The sequence below is a fragment of the Lucilia sericata genome, unplaced genomic scaffold (assembly GCF_015586225.1).
Source record: "Lucilia sericata isolate MDLA Ls3-8-SP2 unplaced genomic scaffold, ASM1558622v1 Contig001054F_arrow, whole genome shotgun sequence".
NCBI classification, from domain to species: Eukaryota; Metazoa; Arthropoda; class Insecta; order Diptera; family Calliphoridae; genus Lucilia; species Lucilia sericata.
The window spans coordinates 4,415-28,915 of NW_023995032.1; the positions used below are offsets into that span (position 1 = coordinate 4,415).

General features: G+C 27.5%; 1 protein-coding gene across 1 annotated transcript in view; it reads left to right on the top strand.

Moving 5' to 3' along the window:
• Window positions 1-6,180: 6,180 nt before the first annotated feature.
• The window catches only part of LOC119609748, a 66,128-nt gene continuing 47,807 nt past the window's right edge, over window positions 6,181-24,501 (top strand). The window contains exon 1 of the mRNA XM_037964651.1: window positions 6,181-7,277. Coding sequence (XP_037820579.1) covers window positions 7,240-7,277 — 38 coding nt within the window. The 5' untranslated portion in view covers window positions 6,181-7,239. The remainder of the gene's footprint in view (window positions 7,278-24,501) is intronic.

Genomic DNA, 24,501 nt, shown 5'->3' on the forward strand with positions numbered 1-24,501 from the left:
TATAGACTAGACTATAGACTAGACTATAGACTATACTAGACTAGAGTATAGACTAGACTATAGACTAGACTATAGACTAGACTATAGATAGACTATAGACTAGACTATAGACTAGACTATAGACTAGACTATAGACTAGACTAGACTAGACTATAGATTAGACTATAGACTAGACTATAGACTAGACTATAGACTAGACTATAGACTAGACTATACACTAGACTATACACTAGACTATACACTAGACTATACACTAGACTATACACTAGACTATACACTAGACTATACACTAGACTATACACCAGACTTTACACTAGACTATAGACTAGACTATAGACTAGACTATAGATTGCACTATAGACTATACTATAGATTGCACTATAGAATAGACTTTGCACTATACACTAGACTATAGACTACGCTATAGATTGCACTATAGACTAGACTATAGACTAGACTATAGACTAGACTATAGACTTGACTATAGACTAGACTATAGACTAGACTATAGACTAGACTATAGACTAGACTATAGACTAGACTATAGACTAGACTATAGACTAGACTATAGACTAGACTATAGACTAGACTATAGACTAGACTATAGACTAGACTATAGACTAGACTATAGACTAGACTATAGACTAGACTATAGACTAGACTATAGACTAGACTATAGACTAGACTATAGACTAGACTATAGACTAGACTATAGACTAGACTATAGACTAGACTATAGACTAGACTATAGACTAGACTATAGACTAGACTATAGACTAGACTATAGACTAGACTATAGACTAGACTATAGACTAGACTATAGACTAGACTATAGACTAGACTATAGACTAGACTATAGACTAGACTATAGACTAGACTATAGACTAGACTATAGACTAGACTATAGACTAGACTATAGACTAGACTATAGACTAGACTATAGACTAGACTATAGACTAGACTATAGACTAGACTAGACTAGACTAGACTAGACTAGACTAGACTAGACTATAGACTAGACTAGACTAGACTACACTAGACTATACACTAGACTATACACTAGACTATACACTAGACTATACACTAGACTATACACCAGACTTTACACTAGACTATAGACTAGACTATAGACTACGCTATAGATTGCACTATAGACTAGACTATAGACTAGAATATAGACTAGACTATAGCCTAGACTATACCCTACAGTTAGAATTATGAAGTAGTCTAGTCTGTAGTACAGTAAGCCCTAGTGAGGACTATAGTAAGTCTGCATGATACTGCACTATAAAATTTCTTTTGTAACAAATTTCTCACCCAACCTACGTTCTGTTTTGTAAACAATGCCTTCGCAAAAAAATAAAACAGCAATAAAAAAACTCACATATTTAAATGACAATCATCAAATCGAAAAAAAAAATATGAAAATTGGAGAAACATAAAAATTTGCTAGAGATTTTTGTTCAGTTAACGCCTTTTGTAAAAAAAATAAATTAAAAGTAAATAAAAAACGCAAACTGTCCCAAAATTAAATATTGACTCAAAAAAAGCGCGTGATGCCTTTCACAAAAAAAATAAGAAAAAATCCAGACATACAAAAATAAACTTTATGAAAAATCTCTGAAAGAAAAACAACAAAACAACAAAAACTCAACTGAAATGTGCATAAAATGTTTTTACAACTTTGTATTTGTAAAATTATGCAAAAAATAATAAATATAAACTTTGTTAAACGCAAAAAGCAGACAAAAAATCATACAAACTTTAAAAAATATTAAGGTGCGTATATTGACCTGGTTTTACTTTCATTTGACTTTAATATCTTTTTGCAATTTTTGTATGTTTATCTTCTTGTTACTTCTATAGTTTTTTTTTCGAACTTAAAATTTTTACAAGTTTTCTGTTGTTGTTGTTGTTATGGTACATTTTCGATTTTAAGAGGCCCAGCTATTCAAAGCTTTTTTTTGTTGTAGACTAAAGGCTGCTGCTGTCTGTTTTTTCACACTTTCTCTGTGTAATTTCAATTTTATCTTTGTTTATTTATTTTTTCTTTTGATTTTTGTCTAAGATTTTTTCTTAAGTTTTTCAAATATTTCGATGTTAGTAGTGGCAGCAGCAACAAATTTCAAGTTGCATTTAGATAATTGAGCACATGGTTTCTTATCTTGAAAAGACTTAAACAACTTTTTGTAGTGTTTTTTTGTTTTTATTTTCTTCTTATTTTTATTACTTTTTTATCTTTTTTACTCACATTGCAAAATTAGTTTGAGAGCGCAAATTTTTTTTTAGAAGCTTTTGAGTTTTATTTTTAACAATTTTTTGTAATTAATATTTGTCAAAGACGACAATAAGATGCGCTTTTTTAAATGAGTTTTTATTTTTTGCTGTAATTAAAATTTTAAAAATTTTTGTGGCTATTTAATAATAAAAAATTAATTATTTCTGTTTATTTCTGAAAAATACTAATTTATTTTATTGAAAAAAAATAAAGTACTTTTACAAAAGTTTCTTATCTTAATGATTTATTATAATGAAACCATAAATCAAAATATTTGCTATTATAAGTTATTCTAAAATTGTAAAAATATAAATAGATTTTGTTAACTTTTAAAAATTATTAAAAAAATGCCATACTCTTTAAACATCAAATTATACGAGCAATAATTTTTAAATAGCAATTTTTAAAATTGTTGTTTTTTATAGTTCTAGAACAATAGACCAGGCTTTGGTTCTAGACTATAGACTAGACTATAAACTAGGCTACCGACTAGACTATATACTAAGCAATAGACTAGACCATAGACAAGGAAATATACTAGACTATAGACTAAATTATAGACTATAGTTAATCGGGAAAAGAAAAGTAATTTTACAAAAGTACTTTAGTCTATAATCTATAGTCTAGTCTATAGTCTAGTCTATAGTCTAGTCTATAGTCTAGTCTATAGTCTAGTCTATAGTCTAGTCTATAGTCTAGTCTATAGTCTAGTCTATAGTCTAGTCTATAGTCTAGTCTATAGTCTAGTCTATAGTCTAGTCTATAGTCTAGTCTATAGTCTAGTCTATAGTCTAGTCTATAGTCTAGTCTATAGTCTAGTCTATAGTCTAGTCTATAGTCTAGTCTATAGTCTAGTCTATAGTCTAGTCTATAGTCTAGTCTATAGTCTAGTCTATAGTCTAGTCTATAGTCTAGTCTATAGTCTAGTCTATAGTCTAGTCTATAGTCTAGTCTATAGTCTAGTCTATAGTCTAGTCTATAGTCTAGTCTATAGTCTAGTCTATAGTCTAGTCTATAGTCTAGTCAATAGTCTAGTCTATAGTCTAGTCTATAGTCTAGTCTATAGTCTAGTCTATAGTCTAGTCTATAGTCTAGTCTATAGTCTAGTCTATAGTCTAGTCTATAGTCTAGTCTAGTCTATAGTCTAGTCTATAGTCTAGTCTATAGTCTAGTCTATAGTCTAGTCTATAGTCTAGTCTATAGTCTAGTCTATAGTCTAGTCTATAGTCTAGTCTATAGTCTAGTCTATAGTCTAGTCTATAGTCTAGTCTATAGTCTGTCTAGTCTATAGTCTAGTCTATAGTCTAGTCTATAGTCTAGTCTATAGTTAGTCTATAGTCTAGTCTATAGTCTAGTCTATAGTCTAGTCTATAGTCTAGTCTATAGTCTAGTCTATAGTCTAGTCTATAGTCTAGTCTATAGTCTAGTCTATAGTCTAGTCTATAGTCTAGTCTATAGTCTAGTCTATAGTCTAGTCTATAGTCTAGTCTATAGTCTAGTCTATAGTCTAGTCTATAGTCTAGTCTATAGTCTAGTCTATAGTCTAGTCTATAGTCTAGTCTATAGTCTAGTCTATAGTCTAGTCTATAGTCTAGTCTATAGTCTAGTCTATAGTCTAGTCTATAGTCTAGTCTATAGTCTAGTCTATAGTCTAGTCTATAGTCTAGTCTAGTCTAGTCTAGTCTTAGTCTAGTCTATAGTCTAGTCTATAGTCTAGTCTATAGTCTAGTCTATAGTCTAGTCTATAGTCTAGTCTATAGTCTAGTCTATAGTCTAGTCTATAGTCTAGTCTATAGTCTAGTCTATAGTCTAGTCTATAGTCTAGTCTATAGTCTAGTCTATAGTCTAGTCTAGTCTATAGTCTAGTCTATAGTCTAGTCTATAGTCTAGTCTATAGTCTAGTCTATAGTCTAGTCTATAGTCTAGTCTATAGTCTAGTCTATAGTCTAGTCTATAGTCTAGTCTATAGTCTAGTCTATAGTCTAGTCTATAGTCTAGTCTATAGTCTAGTCTATAGTCTAGTCTATAGTCTAGTCTATAGTCTAGTCTATAGTCTAGTCTATAGTCTAGTCTATAGTCTAGTCTATAGTCTAGTCTATAGTCTAGTCTATAGTCTAGTCTATAGTCTAGTCTATAGTCTAGTCTATAGTCTAGTCTATAGTCTAGTCTATAGTCTAGTCTATAGTCTAATTCTAGTCTATAGTTAGGTCTATAGTCTAGTCTATAGTCTAGTCTATAGTCTAGTCTATAGTCTAGTCTATAGTCTAGTCTATAGTCTAGTCTATAGTCTAGTCTATAGTCTAGCTATAGTCTAGTCTATAGTCTAGTCTATAGTCTAGTCTATAGTCTAGTCTATAGTCTAGTCTATAGTCTAGTCTATAGTCTAGTCTATAGTCTAGTCTATAGTCTAGTCTATAGTCTAGTCTATAGTCTAGTCTATAGTCTAGTCTATAGTCTAGTCTATAGTCTAGTCTATAGTCTAGTCTATAGTCTAGTCTATAGTCTAGTCTATAGTCTAGTCTATAGTCTAGTCTATAGTCTAGTCTATAGTCTAGTCTATAGTCTAGTCTATAGTCTAGTCTATAGTCTAGTCTATAGTCTAGTCTATAGTCTAGTCTATAGTCTAGTCTATTAGTCTAGTCTATAGTCTAGTCTAAGTAGTCTAAGTATAGTCTAGTCTATAGTCTAGTCTATAGTCTAGTCTATAGTCTAGTCTAAAGTCTAGTCTAAGTCTAGTCTATAGTCTAGTCTATAGTCTAGTCTATAGTCTAGTCTATAGTCTAGTCTATAGTTTAGTCTATAGTCTTGTCTATAGTCTATTCTACGGTCTATTCTATAGTCTATTCTATAATATAGTCCAATCGATAGTCTATTTAGAGTCTTCTATAGTATATACTATAGTATAGTCTATAGTCTAGTCTCTAGTCTAGTTTATAGTCTAGTCTATAGTCTAGTCTATATTCTTGTCTATAGTCTAGTCTATAGTCTATTTCATAGTCTAGCCTATAGTCTAGTCTATAGTGTAGTCTATGGTCTAGTCTATAGTCTAGTCTCTAGTCTAGTCTATAGTCTAGTCTATATTCTAGTCTATAGTCTAGTCTATAGTCTAGTCTATAGTCTATTTCATAGTCTATCCTATAGTCTAGTCTATAGTGTAGTCTATAGTCTAGTCTATAGTCTAGTCTCTAGTCTGGTCTACATATATTCTGTTCTATGGTCTATTCTATGGTCTGTCTATTCTATAGTATAGTCTATAGTCTAGTCGATAGTCTATTGTATAGTCTATTCTTTAGTCTATTTTAAAGTATAGTCTAGTGTATAGTGTAGTCAGTAGGCTAGTCTATATTCTAGTATTTAGTCTAGTTTATAGTCTATTCTATTGTGTGATCTGTGGTGTGGTCTTTAATCAGTTCCAATAGTTTAGTCTAAAATATGTTCTAAATGTAGGTCTATAATCTATACAGATCTATAGTCAAACAGTAGGGTACTTGTGAAATAAAAGAGTACTAATTACTTCTGGGTTTTCTACGAAAAAAAAGGTGCTTTTTACAATTCAAACTTTTAGACATTTACCGGTTTCCAAACCTATACTTCTACAAAAAAAAACTCAAACACACAAAAACCGACACCCATAGAGATATTAATTACAAAGAGGCAACAAAGTACGAGCGAATGTTTATAGATTGCTGCACTTTTCGTGTTTTTGTATTAAAAACGCTAGACGTTCACTCTGGGCTTTTCAGATAGAGTTTTATATTGAGCCAGCAAAGACAAAAAAAGTCATCGAACGCGTGGTGGTAGACACGGCAGATTGTGTTTTTTATTTATTATTTCTTTTGTATTTTTTGTCTGCCTTTTTGTTAATAATTTTTGTGTGTTTTTTTTTTTTTTTTTTTTGATTTTTTGAGTATTTCGTAAACTAGTGTTTATTTATTTATTTTACTTGTTTAAGCCAAAAGTGCTTTAGAGTTTGTGTAGTTGTGTGAGCAGCAGCAGTGGCTGAGTAAGCTTGAGCAGTGTACGTGCGCGTCAAAAAAAAACAAACGAAAACGAAATCTAAGCTGGTAAAGAAAACCAAAAAAACAAATACAAAACACACAAACAAAAACTAGTTAAGTCTGCTTTAACTTACAGATACAGTTTGTTGTGTGGTGCTTTTTTTTTTTCTTTATTATTTTATCAATTGTATTGGTATAAGTGCGTGTTGGTCTTAGACTGTATGTGTGTATTTTGTCATCAACTTTGCACTTTTGCGCTCGCTTAACTTTCGTTAAGCTTACAGATTGTTTTAGCGCTTGCTGCAGTTAGCACGCGTGCGCGCAGTTTCTCTCATTTATTTCTTGAAAAATATAAAGATTTTGAATTTTTGTGTGTTGTTTTTTGTTCGGTGTATTAAATAATTTTACAACAAGACGTGTTTGTGTTAATATTTCGCGCTGGCTTACGAATCCTTTAAATACCTGAAGTATTTGAATTCGAATCAATGTTTGTATTTAACACATGTACGTTATGCTAAACGGCGAAAGGCTCAAATATAAAATATATTTAATCGGTTATTATCTATTTGGCAAGACGTATCTATAACGACAAAAATAACTAAAAAAAACAAAAATTTATATAACATTTAAATGCTTGTAAAAGAAAAATTATAAAAAATATATATTGAAAGCAAAAAGTGTTTGAAATCTAACTTTAATTTTTGTGTTTTAAAAAAATACGAATTGAGCAAAAGAATTTATTTACATTAAAAGTGTTTCCTGTTAATAAACCTGTAGAAAGCAAAAGTGCCAAATTTTTTTATAATTTATAATTTATTAAAAAAAAACAAACTAAGTTAATTTATTAGCATAACTACAACAAAAAAGTCATAGTTTTACTATATATATTTATAAATATCCTGTTTAAGGATTTCGTAGTGGACATTTTAACGAATTTAGTTTTATAAATACAACAACAACATCATGGAAAAACAACAATTTCTAATTGGATTAATTTTATGGTAAGTGTTTCTCTTTATAATATTTAATCTAGAATGATTCAGTATTTATTATAACAATATTTTGTCTGTTGAAAACAAAAGACTTAAGCAACAAACTTTATCGGGGAATTTATGAGAACGTTTGCCGCTTAAGTCTTTTGTTAAGTTTTATTGTTTGTATTAATAAATTGAATTTTATGTCCTAATAAGTTGATTAACATTTGTTAATTTAATAAAATTAAAGCGAATGGAAATATTTTTTTATGAAAAACATAAACAATAAAATTTTATTGTTTGCTGTTAAAAAAAAAAAAAATAATTTTATGATTTAGTATGTTTTATATTTAAACGAATTTTTAAATGATTTTTAGTTTAATGCATCTAAAGGAACGATGTTTATGGAAAAAAGTTTAAAAATAAGTTAAAGAACAAGTTCAAAATTTAAAAATAAAATTTTTTTATTAATGAAATGTTGTCTAGTTTGACGTCAAAAAAGCTATAGTTCTAGTTAAACAAGAAGAATATTAATATTATTTTCAGAAAGCTTAAGACTATCTTTATAAAGTTTATATAATTTAAGTCTATAGTTTAGTCTTTGGTCTAGTCTATACTCTATTCTATTCTTTAGTCCATAGTTAAGTTTATATTCTAGTCTATAGTCGAATCTATAGTTTTGCCTCTAGTCTAGTCAATAGCCTAGTCTATAGTGTAGTCTATATTCTAGTTTATAGTCTTATCTATAATCTAGTCTATAGTATAGACTATAGGCTAGTCTATAGTTTAGTCTATAGAATAGTCTAGAGTCTGCTCTAGTCTATGGTCCAGTCAGTAGTCGAGTCTATAGTCTAGTCTATGGTGTGCTCTATAATCTAGCCTATAGACTGGTCTATAGTCTAGCCTATAGACTGGTCTATAGTCTAGCCTATAGACTGGTCTATAGACTAGTTTATATTCTTGTCTATAGTCTAGTCTATAGTCTTGTCTATAATCTAGTCTATAGTCCAGTCTATAGCCTAGTCTGTAGTGTAGTCCATATTCTAGTCGATATGCTAGTCTTGTCTATATTCTAGTCTATAAGGTAGTCTATACTCTATTGTCTAGTCTATAGAATAGTCTAGTCTATAGTCTGCTCTAGTCTATAGTCGAGTTAATAGTCGTGTCTACAGTCTAGTCTAGCGTCTAGTCTATGGTGGGGTCCAAAATCTGGTCCATGGTTGTCTTGTCTATAGTCTAATCTATAGTCGAGTCAACAGTCGAGTCTACGGTCTAGTCTATAGTCTACTTTATATTCTGGTCTATATTCTAGCCTTTAGTCTTGTCTACAGTTTTGTCTATAGTCTTGTATATAGACTAGTCTATAGCTTAGTCTATAGTGTGGTCTATATTCTAGTCGATAATCTAGTCTATGGTCTTGTTTATAAGCTAGTCCATAGTCTAGTCTATAGCCTAGTCTGTAGTGTAGTCTATATTCTAGTCGATATTCTAGTCTTGTCTATAATTTAGTCTATAGTCTAGTCTATGGTCTAGCCTATAGGCTGGTCTATACCATATAATCTATTCTATAGTTGAGTCTACATTCTAGTCTGCAGTCTAGTGTATGGTGGGGTCTACAATCTGGTCCAGGGTCTATTTTATTCAGCAGTATGGTCTATAATCTTGTCTATAGACTATAGTCTATGGTCTAGTCTATACACTGGTCTAGTCTATAGTACAGTCTATAGTCTAGTTAGCACTCTAGTTTATAGTCTAGTCTAGTCTATAGTCAAGCCTGTAATCTAGTCTATAGTCTATAGACTAGTCTAGCCTGTAGCCAAGTCTATAATCTATTCTATATTCTGGTCTATAGTCCAGTTTATATTCTAGATTATAGTCTAGTCTATAACCTAGTCTATAGTGTAGTCTATATTCTAGTCTATAGTCTTGTCTATAATCTAGTCCATAGGCTAGTCTATAGTCTAGTCTATAGGATAGTCAAGCCTTGAGTCTACAGCCTGGTCTATTGTGGGGTCTATAATCAGATCCATGGTCGAGTTTAATCAGTAGTATGTTATATATTTTAGTCTGTAATTTAGTTAGATCTAACATCAGGGTACTTGTGAAATATATGAGTACTAATTACTTCTTTGTTTTCTACAAAAGAAGGTGCTTTTTACAATTCAAACTTTTAGACATTTACCAGTTTCCAAACCCAAACTTCTACACAAACTCAGTCATTTCATCGGGAATTCAACGTTTGGATGAGGAATGTGCCCGTGTTTTTCTGCAAAAAGTTTTAACAGTTTACAGAAATCTAATTTCCATAAATTAGACCATTTGGAAAATGAATTCAATTTTAAACAAAAACAAAACAGTTTTAAAACCTTTTTATCATTTAATATTATTAAAAGACTTTTGCGCTAGCAATGGAACATTTAATTTGGATTCAAAGTTTACAATCAAGATTATTTTGATAAAATACATTTAGGTCCATAACTCTGAAAATAAAAAAGAATTCAGTTTTAAATTTTTCATATTTTAAGGAAAGACTTTAAGCTACCAAAAGTAATTTGTTTTTCAAGCATAACCCATATACATTTTGAGTTATATTATTTTCAATTTCTAATAACCTTTGACCTTTCTTATTTTTATATTTAAAAATATTTTAATCATTTTAAAAAGATTCCAAATAAACATTTAATTTCATTTTAACACTGCTTGATTCCTTAATAACTTTCTTTATCAAATCTAACTTAATTTTATTACAAATTTCAAAAAATTTTTATTTTATTCTGCAATTTTTTTCAATATTCTTTTAACAGGTTTATTTTTTTGTAAATTATTTTTCATAAAAAATTTAAGGCACGTAATTTTTTATTTAATTTTTTATGGCATTAATTCTCATTTGGAAATACCCATCCAACAAATTATATTTTGCACATCTTAACAACAACAAAAAAAGAGCTTGTTCTTGACCTCCACTAAATGTTCTTGGAAAACGTGAATCATGTTGTTTTTTTTTTTTGTATTTTTTGCTAAAAACAAATTAGAATGATTTAAAGAATTTCATGTTAATAAAATATTAGTAATGCCAGTTATCAACCTGAAAATCATAAATCATGATGAGTTAGCAGAAAATTACTTAACAATAAAGGATATAAAAATCTAATTGAAATATAAAAACAAGAAATTGATTTAAAGCAAAGTGTTCAGCACAAATCAAAACAGCCTAAAAATAGACCACAGTTTTTGAAAAAAAACTTTAAAAAGTTCTTGGAATATTCACGAAAAAGTTGTAATCTTAAATTTAATTTAAAATTCTAGCGAAATTTAGAAATTGCATTAAAGATCTTTAATCCAACTTAAGTTATTAAAGAGTAACAAAACAAGTTCTTGGAATATTCTCGAAAATTTTCAATATGATTCCTTTGTTGATGTTCTAATTCATCCATAAGCATATGAATCATATGTATAAGAGTTTTAAAAAATGTCTTTTAAAAGTCACTGCATTTTTATCAAATTTATTTCTTTACCGATTACTAAACTAATTAGTTTTCCTAAGGCCTCATATTAATATTATATTAAAATTTATATATATATTTTTAAATTTTATTCAACTATTCAAATTTATTGATAAAGCAGATGTTTTCAAACTAAATATTAAAATGCTAATTTTAGTTTTTTATTTGTTTGTTTGTTGCTGTTACCAAGACTAAAAATATTTCATAATCAATGACGAGGGGGGGTTCACTTTAAAATGTTAATGAAGATGCTCTTTGGGAATTTATTTAAATGTTGAAAATTTCCTTGAGAAAATCCACTAACAAATTAAAGCTAAAGAAATTTACATTTTAGATACAAATCAAAAAGTTAACGTCAACTTTTTTTAATAAAATAAATGAAAAAAAGGGAAAATATTTTACAAATATTTGAACAAAGATTTTAAAAGACATTTTAAAGCAGAAAGTTTATGAAAAGTTTTAAGAACAATTTTCATAATGAGATATTTTTATGAAGATATTTTCTCATATTGAGATAAGTTTTTGAGAAATTTAATCTTGTAATGAATCCAGATTTCTTTAGAATATGTCTATACAACAATTCTCTTATACTAAGACAAGTTTTCTATAGAAAGTGTCCCTTATAATGAAACAGTTTTCTTCTCTCATAATGAAACAAGTTTTATTTAGAAAATTTCCCTCTTAATGAGACTAGATTTCTAGAGAAAAATTTTTAAAGAAATATTTCTCTCACAAAGAGACAACTATCTCTTACTTTTAAAAAAGTTTAAGTTTTCCTCAACCTGAGACAATCTTTCTATAGGAAATTTCTCATACAATGGTACAACTTTTCGTTGGGACAAGATGTCTTTATAACAAGTAATTCAGTAGGGCACAACTATTCTATTTTAACTGTTTCCCTCCCTGAGGAAAGTTTTCTGTATAAAATTTATCTTATTTGAGCCAGTTTCTCTATAGAAAATGTCTCTCAATTTGAGACAATTTTTCTAAAGAAATTTCTTTCACTTTGAGACAACTTTTCTATAGAAAATGAATCTTATTTTGAGCCAGCTTTTCTATAGAAAATGCCTCTCATTTTGAGACAACTTTTCTATAAGAAATGTCTCTCTCTATCTTTGAGATATTTCTATGGAAAATTTCTTACTTTGTGATTACTTTTCTATAGAAAATTTCTCTCAATTTGAGAAAACTTTTCTATAGAAAATGTCGTTTACTTTGTGACAACTTTTCTATAGAAAATGTCTCTGATTTTCAGACAACTTTAATATAGAAAATGTCTCTTACTTTGAGACAACTTTTCTATAGAAAACGTCTCTCAATTTGAGACAATGTTTCTATAGAAATGGGACAAATTTTTTGCAGAAAATGTCTCTCACTTTGAGACAACTTTTCTATAGAAAATGTGTCTAACTTTGTGACAACTTTTCTATAGAAATGTCTCTTAGTGTGAGACAACATTTATATAGATCACGTTTCTTGTTTTAAGACAGCTTTTCTATAGAAAATGTCTCTCACATTGAGACAACTTTTCTATAGAAAATGTTTCTAACTTTGGGACAACTTTTCTATAGAAAATTTCTCTCAGTGTGGGACAACATTTCTATAGAAAACGTGTTTTATTTTTTATAGAAAATGTCTGTCGCTTTGAGGCAACTATTCTATAGAAAATGTTTCTAACTTTGAGACAAGTTTCTATAGAATATGACTCTTAATTTGAAACAACTTTCCATAGAAAATGTTTCTGACTTTTATATAGAAAATGTGTCTTACTTTGAGACAACTTTTCTATAAAAGATGTCTCTCAGTTTAAGACAACTTTTCTATAGAAAACGTCTATCACTTTGAGACAACTTTTCTATAGAAAACGTCTCCCACTTTGGAACAACTTTTCTATAGAAAACGTTTCTTATTTTGAGACAGTTTTTCAATAGAATATGTGTCTTACTTTGAGACAACTTTTCTATAGAAAATATATCTCATTTTGAGACTTTTCCATAGAAAAGTTTTCTATAGAAAACATCTCCCAGTTTGAAACAGCATTTCTATAGAAAACGTCTCTTATTTTGAGAAAACTTTTTTTATAGAAAACGTCTCTTAGTTTGAGGCAACTTTTCTTAAAAAATTTGTTCTTTAGCTTGAGAACAACAATTTCTATTTTATTAATTAATTAAATATATTTAATAGTTTATTTATTTTCAACTCCCAGTTATATGTATTTTTTTGTCTTGGAATTATTTCTTAACAGAAATAATAAATATTAATTATATATTTAATACCAGTTTTATTACTTTTTTTAGTATTTGTTGTTTATTATTAGTTAATTAATAACAAATGCTAAATGGCGCCAAAAAATAAAAAAATTAAATACTTCAAATTATTTTTCAATTATAAAAATACCAGTATTGGTTGTATTCTTTCAAATATAATAAATGCTACAAATTAATCATCATTAAAATTAAATCAAATTGACAATATAATACAAAATCAAAAAAAAGTAACAAAAAAATTAAGAAAAATTATTATAAATTAATGTATTAAGCTAAAGAAAAGAATATTTAATATTTAATAAACTGTCAAAAATTAAAAAACAAATATTGTAATTAAAACCATGAGTTATTGGGGAAAAATTAATTGTTATTATAACTTATTGACTTGACCGCTAATACTTGTTAAAATGCTGATGCAAATATCAACTGAAAAGTGAAAATATTTTGAGTTTTAAAATTTTTTTTTAGTTTAGTTTAGTTTATTCATTCTTATACAGAATCCTAGCCAAAGGCCATAATCGGATCCAATAACACTACTTAATTAGACAACATTCAATTTTAATAAAATACAATAATTTCTTATTTTTGTGTTTGCATCTTTAATATTTTTTCTTCATTATTATGTGGGAATATTTTTTATTTATTGTTTGAAAAAAAAAAAAACTTTCACTCAATTCTTTAGCATAGTGTACTCGTGCTCATCATTTATCTTAATTGATTTGAGATTTATTGTTAATTTTTTAAATAAATACACCAAAAAAAATTGGGAAAAAGTTTCATAATGAGGTCACTGTGTTAAGTGATAAACTTAAATATTTAAACGTCTATATAAAAATAAAGACATTTTCTTAAAAACAAAAACAATTTTTAAAGATTTTCCATTTAGTTATTTTATCACGAATATTCCAGGAACTCATTTGCTATTATATTTAAAATTATATCAAAATAAAGGTATACTTTCAGGCTGCAGAGAAATATTTATATTTCAAAATATTTAATAAATTTATTAAAAATCTTTTTCGTTTTATTAACTCTTAACTAACTTCTTTTAAACTAAGACCTTTTTTGCTAATTTTTAGAATGTTTGCTATTTATTAGTTTAGTATAATTGATTAGCATTTGACGTAACTAAAATCCAAACTCATTTATGATGTGTCATTAAATTTAACATGTAATTAAGTTTATCAATGATGTTCGTTTTTCTTCTACTCAGAACTGGTACTAAAACTAAATTAATTTCAAAAAATTATAAAAAAAACGAAAGGCAACTCGGTGAGCGGTAAACTTCATACAAACTCGTTTCTCTTCTAAAGAATAATGATGAATTTTTAAACACTTAAAAACGCATAAAATCATAGTTCCAAACGAAATCTTAAAAAGAAACAAATAGGAAAAAATATATATATTTTATCTATTTATACTTAGTTAAAATCTTAAATAAAACATGTTTCAAATGTGTCTAAATATTTGAAAATATTTATAATAAAAAAAACTTCCTTTATTTATGCTAAATTTATGGAGAAGACAAAATAAACACATTTGAATTAAATAATTTTTGGCATTTATATAACCTTTGCATCAGATAAAGTTCATTGCTTCTATAAAGAGACAAATAAGGAAATGTTATCAAAGTGAAGGGATTGTTTTCAACTAAAGTTAAACTCTTACATAACTTTACACAAGTTTTTACTATTGAAAAGTTCTCTCACTGCGGAAATGTTATTCTTTCATTAGATATAACTTTTCTATGGAAAATTTCTTCACTTCTTGATTTGGGGCAACTCTTTAAAGAAATCTTCTCTAGTTTGAGATAACTTTTCTATAGAAAATAACCCTCACTTTAATACAACTATTTTATAGAAAATTTCTCTCATTTTGAGACTTTTCTATAGAAAAAATGAAACAACTTTTTTATAGAAAATAACTCTCGCTTTGAGACAGCTCTTCTATAGAAAATGTCTCTCATTTTGAGACATATTTTCTATAGAAAATGTCTCCTTCTTTGAGAATACTTTTCTGTAGAAAATATCCCTCACTTTGAGACAACTTTTCCACACATAATGTCTCTCACTTTGAGACAACTTTCCTATAGAAAATGTCTTCCACTTTCAGACAAATTTTCTATCTAACTTTTCTCTCTCACTCTCTCACTTTGATACACATTGTCTCTCTCTTACTTTGAGACAACTTTTCTATAGAAAATGTCTTTCACTTTGAGACAACAATTCTACAGAAAATGTCTCTCAATTTGAGACAGCTTTTCTATAGAAAATGTCTCTCACTTTGAGGCAACTATTCTATAGAAAATGTCTCTCAATTTTAAGACAACTATTTTATAGAAAATGTGATAACTTTTCTACAGAAAATGTCTCCCACTTTAAGACCATTTCTCTACAGAAAATGTCTCTTGCTTTGAAGCAGCTTTCCTATAGAAAATGTCTCTTAATTTGAGACAAATTTTCTATAGAAAATGTCTCTCAATTTGAGACAACTTTTCTATAGCAAATGTCTCTTAATTTGAGACAACTTTTCTGTAGAAAATGTCTCTCAATTTGAGACAACTTTTCTATAGAAAATGTCTCTTAATTTGAGACAAATTTTCTATAGAAAATGTCTCTCAATTTGAGACAACTTTTCTATAGCAAATGTCTCTTAATTTGAGACAACTTTTCTATAGAAAACATCTCTTACTTGGAGAAAACTTTTCTATAGAAAATGTCTCTCAATTTGAGACAACTTTTCTATAGAAAATGTCTCTTAATTTGAGACAAATTTTCTATAGAAAATGTCTCTCAATTTGAGACAACTTTTCTATAGCAAATGTCTCTTAATTTGAGACAACTTTTCTATAGAAAATATCTCTTACTTGGAGAAAACTTTTCTATAGAAAATGTCTCTTACATTGAGACAAATTTTCTATAGCAAATGTCTCTCATTTTGAGACAACTTTTCTAGAAAATGGGTCTTAATTTGATACAAATTTTCTATAGAAAATGTCTTTCAATTTGAGAAAACTTTTCTATAGAAAATGTCTCTCAATTTGATATAACATTTCTATAGAAAATGTCTCTTTCTTTGAGACAACTTTTCTATAGAAAATGTCTTTCACTTTGAGACAACTTTTCTACAGAAAATGTCTCTCATTTTAGGACAACTTTTCTATAGAAAATGTCTCTCCATTTGAGACAACTTTTCTACAGAAAATGTCTCTCATTTTGATACAACTTTTATATAGAAAATGTTTCTAACTTTGAGGCAACTTTTCTAAAGAAAACGTCTCTTACTTTGGGACAACTTTTCTATAGGATATGTCTCTCACTTTGAGGCAACTTTTCTATAAAAAATTTTTCTTTCTTTGATACAACGTTTCTATAGCAAATGTCTCTCTCTCTCTGTGAGACAACTTTTCTATAGAAAATGTCTATAACTTTGAGACAACTTTTCTATAGAAAATGTCTCTCACTTTAAGATAACATTTCATCAGAAAATGTTTCTCAACTTGAGACAAGTTTTCTATAGGAAATGTCTCTCACTTTGAGGCAACTTTTCTATAAAAAATGTGTCTCTCTTTGAGATAACATTTCTATAGAAAATGTCTCTCTCTGTGAGACAACTTTTCTATAGAAAATGTCTCTCTCTTTGAGATAACATTTCTATAGAAAATGTCTATAACTTTAAGACAACTTTTCTATAGGAAATATCTCTCACTTTAAGATAACATTTCATCAGAAAAAGGTTTCTCGACTTTAAACAAGTCTTCTTTAAAAAATGACTCTCTCAGACAACTTTCCATTTAAAATTTCAACGTTTTTGCAAATCTCTTAAGCAGAAAATTTTGCAACATATTTTTGCACTATATATGATTAAACAAATTATGTCATTTGTTTCTTTTGAATTTCATAATCTAATACTGTATTTTGCATTTGACATATTTTTCTTTTGTTTTACTCTCTAACGTAATAACTTAATTTCGAATGCAAATAAACTAGTTAATCCATAATATAAAAGTAATATATTTGAATAAATAAATAAATATTTCTTTTTTGTTAACTTTACACAACCTAGTTTGTTTTTTTTTCACTCTCTTACGTTTATAAATTTTTTAAACAAATTTAACAAAAAAAAAAAAAAAACTACAAAAAAGTGTATGTATAAAACAAATAACAACAAAGTATTGATGCCAAACCAGAAGAAGAAGAAGAAATTTTATTAAACAAACCAAATGAAATTGTTTAAAAAAAATAACAAAAACAAAAAAAAAAAGAAATAAATTTCACTTTCAGGCCACGTTCAAAACGTAAAAGTATAAATTTTTGAAGTATTTGTTTGAAAAGAAAAAAGCTTTTTTTATTGTTTTTTGGCAAAACAAAAGTTTTGTTTTACCTTTAAAATAAAACTAAAATTATTTAATCAAAAATTATGTCAATATTTAAAGAAAATATTTATGTTTATACTATTTTTTCCAAACTTTAAAAATCTTTTGTTGTTGTTTTCTTTAAACTTTGTAGTTTAAGTTATTGTGAAACAAAACTTCCTAGTTTAAGCCTAAAATTATTAATGGTTTCACATTAATTGTAGCTGTTGTTGCTGTTTATATGTTTCTTTTTAACATTTTTAATTAGTTTATTTAACATTTTTTTATGGTTGTTGTATTTTATTTTTGGGGGTAGGGGTATTATGAAATTTATTTCATTTTTGTTTTTTTTTTTTTTGTTTCTTCATTTTGGTGTTTATGGCCTGTTTTGCATGATCGTGATAATGATAATGAAAGTTTCTGTGTTTTTTTGTTATTTTTGATTTTCTAACATTTTTTAAATTTTAGTTCCTCTTTTTAAGTTGTTGTTATTTAGGAAATTTATTCAAAACATTTTGGAAACTAAATTATGCAATAGCTTGTTTAAATCAAAAATAGATAAATTGATAAGATGACCTAATGTGGCTATTGAATTTTGAATATTTATAGTTTAATCGAAGATTTAGTTTGAGGAAATTTTGATATAATAAGAGAAAGGGAATTAGGGTCAACACGAAAGAAATTATTTATAGAAAACGGTCTTAACAAAACACTTTTCTATAAGAAAACTGCCATAACAATATAGTTTTCTATAAAACTGTCTTAACAAGACACTTGTTAAGACAGTTTTCTGCCTTAAGAAGACACTTTTCTATAAGAAAACTGTCTTAACAGGACACATTTCTATAAGAAAACTGTCTTAACAAGATACTTTTCTATAAGAAAATTGTCTTAACAAGACACTTTTCTGTAAGAAAACTGTCTTAACAAGACACATTTCTGTCTTAACGAAACACTTTCTAAACAAGACACTTTCCTATAAGAAAACTGTCTTAACAAGGCACTTTTCTATAAGAAAACTGTCTTAACAAGACACATTTCTATAAGAAAACTGTCTAAACAAGACACTTTTCTATAAGAAAACTGTCTTAACAAGACACCTTTTCTATAAGAAAACTACCTTAAGAAGACAACTTTCTATAAGAAAACTATCTTAACAGGACACATTTCTATAAGAAAACTGTCTTAACAAGATACTTTTCTATAAGAAAACTGTCTTAACAAGACACTTTTCTATAAGAAAACTGTCATAACAAGACACCATTTATATAAGAAAACTGCCTTAAGAAGACAACTTTCTATAAGAAAACTGCCTTAAGAAGAGAATTATCTATAAGAAAACTGTCTTAACAGGACACATTTCTATAAAAAAACTGTCTTAACAAGATACTTTTCTATAAGAAAACTGTCTTAACAAGACACATTTCTATAAGAAAACTGTCTTAACGAGACACTTTTCTTTAAGAAAACTATCTAAACAATACACTTTCCTATAAGAAAACTGCCTTAACTAGACACCTTTTCTATAAGAAAACTGCCTTAAGAAGACAACTTTCTATAAGAAAACTGCCTTAAGAAGACAACTTTCTATAAGGAAACTGTCTTAACAGGACACATTTCTATAAGAAAACTGTCTTAACAAGATACTTCTCTATAAGAAAACTGTCTTAACAAGACACTTTTCTATAAGAAAACTGTCATAACAAGACACCTTTTCTATAAGAAAACTGCCTTAAGAAGACAACTTTCTATAAGAAAACTGCCTTAAGAAGAGACTTTTCTATAAGAAAACTGTCTTAACAGGACACATTTCTATTAGAAAACTGTCTTAACAAGATACTTTTCTATAAGAAAACTGTCTTAACAAGATACTTTTCTATAAGAAAACTGTCTTAACAAGACACCTTTTCTATAAGAAAACTGCCTTAAGAAGACAACTTTCTATAAGAAAACTGCCTTACGAAGACACTTTTCTATAAGAAAACTGTCTTAACAGGACACATTTCTACAAGAAAACTGTCTTTACAAGATACTTTTCTATAAGAAAACTGTCTTAACAAGACAGTTTTCTATAAGAAAACGGTCTTAACAAGACATCTTTTCTATAAGTAAACTGCCTTAAGAAGACAACTTTCTATAAGAAAACTGCCTTAAGAAAACACTTTTCTATAAGAAAACTGTCTTAACAGGACACATATCTATAAGAAAATTGTCTTAACAAGATACTTTTCTATAAGAAAACTGTTTCAAAAAGACGTTTTTCTATAAGAACACTGTCTTAACAAAACACTTTTCTATAAAAAAACGGTCTTTACAAGACACTTTTCTATAGGAAAACTGTCTCAACAAGACACTTTTCTATAAGAAAACTGTCTCAACAAGACACTTTTCTATAAGATAACTGTTTCAAAAAGACGCTTTTCTATAAGAAAACTGTTTTAATAATACGCTTTTCTATAAGAAAACTGTCTTAACAAGACACTTTTCTATAAGAAAACTGTCTTAACAAGACACTTTTCTATAAGAAAACTGTTTTAACAAGACACTTTTCTATAAGAAAACTGTCTTACTAAGACACTTTTCTATAAGAAAACTGTTTTAACAAGATACTTTTCTATAAGAAAACTGTCTCAAAAAGACAAAAAGACTGTCTCTATAAGAAAACTGTTTTAGCAAGATACTTTTCTATAAGAAAACTGTCTCAAAAAGACACTTTTCAATAAGAATACTGTCTTAGCAGGACACTTTTCTATAAGAAAACTGTCTTAACTACACATTTTTCTATAAGAAAACTGTCTTAACAAGACGCTTTTCTATAAGAAAACTGTCCTAGCAAGACACTATTCTATAAGCAAACTGTATTAACAAGACACTTTTCTATAAGAAAACTGTATTTTCTATATGGGAACTCTTTCGACAAGACATATTCCTAAAGAAAAACTTCTGTATAGAATATCTCCCATAATAGGATACTGAAACCAGTCAAGTGTAAGTCATTAAACTAAAACACAAGTGCTTAATAAATAAATTTATTATAAATTAACATTTAAATAACATAAATTTTAACACCTTTAGCAATAAAAAAAAAATTGCGAAAACTTGCTTAAAACAGACCACATTTTTTCAGGCTCCTGTTTTAAAATTCCTTTAGCGGTTTTGACCAAAACTTGATTTTTTTTTCAAAAATTTTAAAAACTCCTTATTTTGATATTAATGCATTTTTTGTCAATGATATATTTATTTTGAACTGGTTTTTTTAAGACTCCAACAATTTATAGAGCATTTTTATTTTGTTTATTTTATTAATTTTTTTTAATATGTTTACTGTTAATTTTTTGTTCATTTTATATGTGTGGGTTTAGAGTTATTTTCAATTTAGCTGCTTCCTCTTGTCCAAATATTTTGACTTGTTTCCAAAGAGTTCAAGGTTAATAAAAAAACGCAGAATATAAAATTTGTGTTAAATGTTTTTTTTTTTTTGCCCAAATGCTAAGAAATGAAACAAAATTATATATTTTACTTTCTAGTATAGGATTTGAAATTTAAATATTTTTTTTAAACTGTGTTATATTTTATAAGAATTTTTATTTTCTGTGAGTTTAACAATAGGTTCAAGGCTGTTTAAATGAATACAAATTAATGTATGTAAATTGATTTTTAAAAAAAGATGATTTGTAAATCAATATGCTTAATTATTTTCGAAAGTGACAAAATAATTAATTAAAGGAGTTGAAATACATTAAAGAATTTTTAGTTTTTTTTTTTCTTATTAGTTGTTTATATATAATTTTATGTTACTGTTCTCTTCCTAGTTAGAGTTTTTCAATCAATTTTTAAATTAACGTTTTTTTAACACACCTCATTTAATCATTTATAACTACATATATGAAGGTAATCCGGTAATATTTATATTTTGTTAAATGAACTTTAAAGAAAATAGTTATAACAGGAAATATTTTAAATTTAAATTTCATAAATTTTATATGGGAAAAAGTAACAAAGAAATAGCAACGAAATGTTTAAAAGAGAAAACAATTCTATACAAAGCTCACCGAGGAAATATTTCAATATAAAAATTATCCCTTTAAAAGAGAACAATATCTTGTTAAGACTTTTTTCTTACAGAGAAGTATTTTCTAGAAAAGTGTATTGTGAAGATTGTGTTCTTATAGAAAAGTGTCTTGTTAAGACAGGTTTCTTATAGAAAAGTGTCTTGTTGAGACAGTTTTCTTATAGAAATTTGTCTTGTTGAGACAGTTTTCTTATAGAAAAGTGTCTTGTTTAGACAGTTTTCTTATAGAAAAGTGTCTTGTTGAGATAGTTTTATTATAGAAAAGTTTCTTGTTGAGATAGTTTTCTTATAGAAAAGTTTATTGTTGAGACAGTTTTCTCATAGAAAAGAGTCTTGTTGAGGCAGTTTTCTTATAGAAAAGATTCTTGTTGAGACAATTTTCTTATAGAAAAGAGTCTTCTTGAGGCAGTTTTCTTATAGAAAAGTGTCTTGTTGAGACAGTTTTTTTTTTATAGAAAAGTGCCTTGTTAAGACAGTTTTCTTATAGAAAAGTGTCTTGTTGAGAATGTTTTTCAATAGAAAAGTGTTTTGTTGAGACAGTTTTCTTATAGAAATGTGTCTTGTTGAGATAGTTTTCTTATAGAAAAGTGTCTTGTTGAGACAGTCTTTTCTTATAGAAAAGAGTCTTCTTGAGGCAGTTTTCTTATAGAAAAGTGTTTTGTTGAGACAGTTTTCTTATAGAAATGTGTCTTGTTGAGATAGTTTTCTTATAGAAAAGTGTCTTGTTGAGACAGTTTTCTTATAGAAAAGTGTCTTGTTGAGATAGTTTTTTTATAGAAAAGTTTATTGTTGAGATAGTTTTCTCATAGAAAAGAGTCTTGTTGAGGCAGTTTTCTTATAGAAAAGTTTCTGGTTGAGACAATTTTCTCATAGAAAAGAGTCTTGTTGAGGCAGTTTTCTTATAGAAAAGTGTCTTGTTGAGACAGTTTTTTTTTTATAGAAAAGTGCCTTATTAAGACAGTTTTCTTATAGAAAAGTGTCTTGTTGAGACAGTTTTCTTATAGAAAAGTTCCTTGTAAAGACAGTTTTCTTATAGAAAAGTGTCTTGTTGAAATAGTTTTCTTATAGAAAAGTGTCTTGTTGCGACAGTTTTCTTTGGAAAGATGTCTTGTTGAGACAGTTTTCTTATAAAAAAGTTTATTGTTGAGACAGTTTTCTCATAGAAAAGAGTCTTGTTGAAGCAGTTTTGTTTTAGAAAAGTGTCCTGTTAGGACGGTTTTCTGTTAGAAAAGTGTGTTGTTAAGACAGCTTTCTTATAGAAAGATGTCTTGTTGAGATAACTTTCTTATAGAAAAGTTTCTTGTTGATAATGTTTTCTCTTTGAAAAAAGTCTTGTTGAGGCGGGTTTCTTATGGAAAAGTGTCTTGTTGAGACAGTTTTGTTTAGAAAGTTGTGTTGTTGAGTTAGTTTTCATATAGAAAAGTGTTTGTTGAGACAGTTTTCTCATAGAAAAGAGTCCTGTTGAGGCAGTTTTCTCATAGAAAAATGACTTGTTGAGTTAGTTTTCGTTTAGAAACGTTTCTTGTTGAGACAGTTTTCTTATAGAAAGATGTCTTGTTGAGATAGTTTTCTTATTTAAAGTTTGTTGTTGAGACAGTTTTCTAATATAAAAGATTATTGTTAAGGCAGTATTCTTATAAAAAAGTGTTTTGTTGAGACAGTTTTCTTATAAAAATGTGTCTTGTTGAGCTAATACTCTTATAGAAACATGTCTTGTTGAGATAGTTTTCTTATAAAAAAGTTTCTTATAGAGAAGTGTCTTGTTGAGATAGTTTTCTTATAGAAAAGTTTCTTGTTGAGGCAGTTTTCTTATAGAAAAGGGTTTCGTTGAGACTGTTTTCTTATAGAAAAGTTTCTTGTTAAGACTTTTTTCTCATATGCCCTTTTCATAATGTTGACGAAAACAGAGACGGCTTTCTCTTAGAGACGATTTTTTCTTAGAGAATTTACCTTGTCGTTTTCATAAGGGTGTGCAAAGGTTAAGCTAAGCTTTTACGTATTTTTATTATATTTTCTTTAAAATGAAATCATAATTTAATTTAACTATTTTTCATTTGCATACGTATTTCCATAAAAAGCCTAACAAATATTAGGTAATCTAACAAAACACCCACTATGAGTCATCGATATAAAAAAATTGGAAACAAATATTACAAAGTCATGCACGTGCATGGCCATAAACACCCACCCAAAATTTGTCAAACACTTCTCACTACGCATACTAAACTAATCAAATAAAAGAAATCAAAAGTGATTTCAAAAAATTCAAATAATTTAATTAATTTATAGAAAAAAAAAAAAAATAACATAAACATTTGTGTGTTCAAAGAAAACATCTAAGAAATTTTAATTAAAATGCGTCAGACGGTTAATAATGCAGCAATGAACAAATCACTTACAAGTGCAAAAATATAAAAATAACAATTTGCAACATATTGACTTTGAAAAATTGTATTTAATAAATAAATAAAAAATACTTAATAAAATGACATACTTTAAGCATTATACACGTTTATTTTTACACTTAAGTTAACTTATAAAATTATTTATTTATTTTTTTAGTTATATTGCGTTTTAAAGCCAAAAATAGAACCTTTTTTTGTTTTATAGTTTTAATACAAAAGTTTAAGTAGTTTTTAAAGTGACATTTTTCGGCTTAAAGCCAAGTATGTATGTAACAGAAAAAACAAATGAAAAATGCCAAGTTTTTACTAAAATACTGGTACTTTTGCTTTGGATATATAGAGAAAAAAAATGTCTGTTGAATTTGTAACATACTTGAGAAAACTAATACTTGTTTCATGTTTTTCTTCTTTTTTCTAAGGTCAATTGATTTAATTGATTATTTTGTTAATAATTTTAACATTTAATTAAAATTCGATTGCTTGTTATTGAACATCTTTTAAAAAAATTAGATCAAATGAGTAGGTGTTATTTTATGCTTTCAAATCGCACAAAAAAAAATGTTATTAAAACAAAAGACTTAAGACACAAACTAGTTTTTAATTTATCTGTTATGTAGCAGCTTGGTTGCATAAACAAACTCAAACTTATT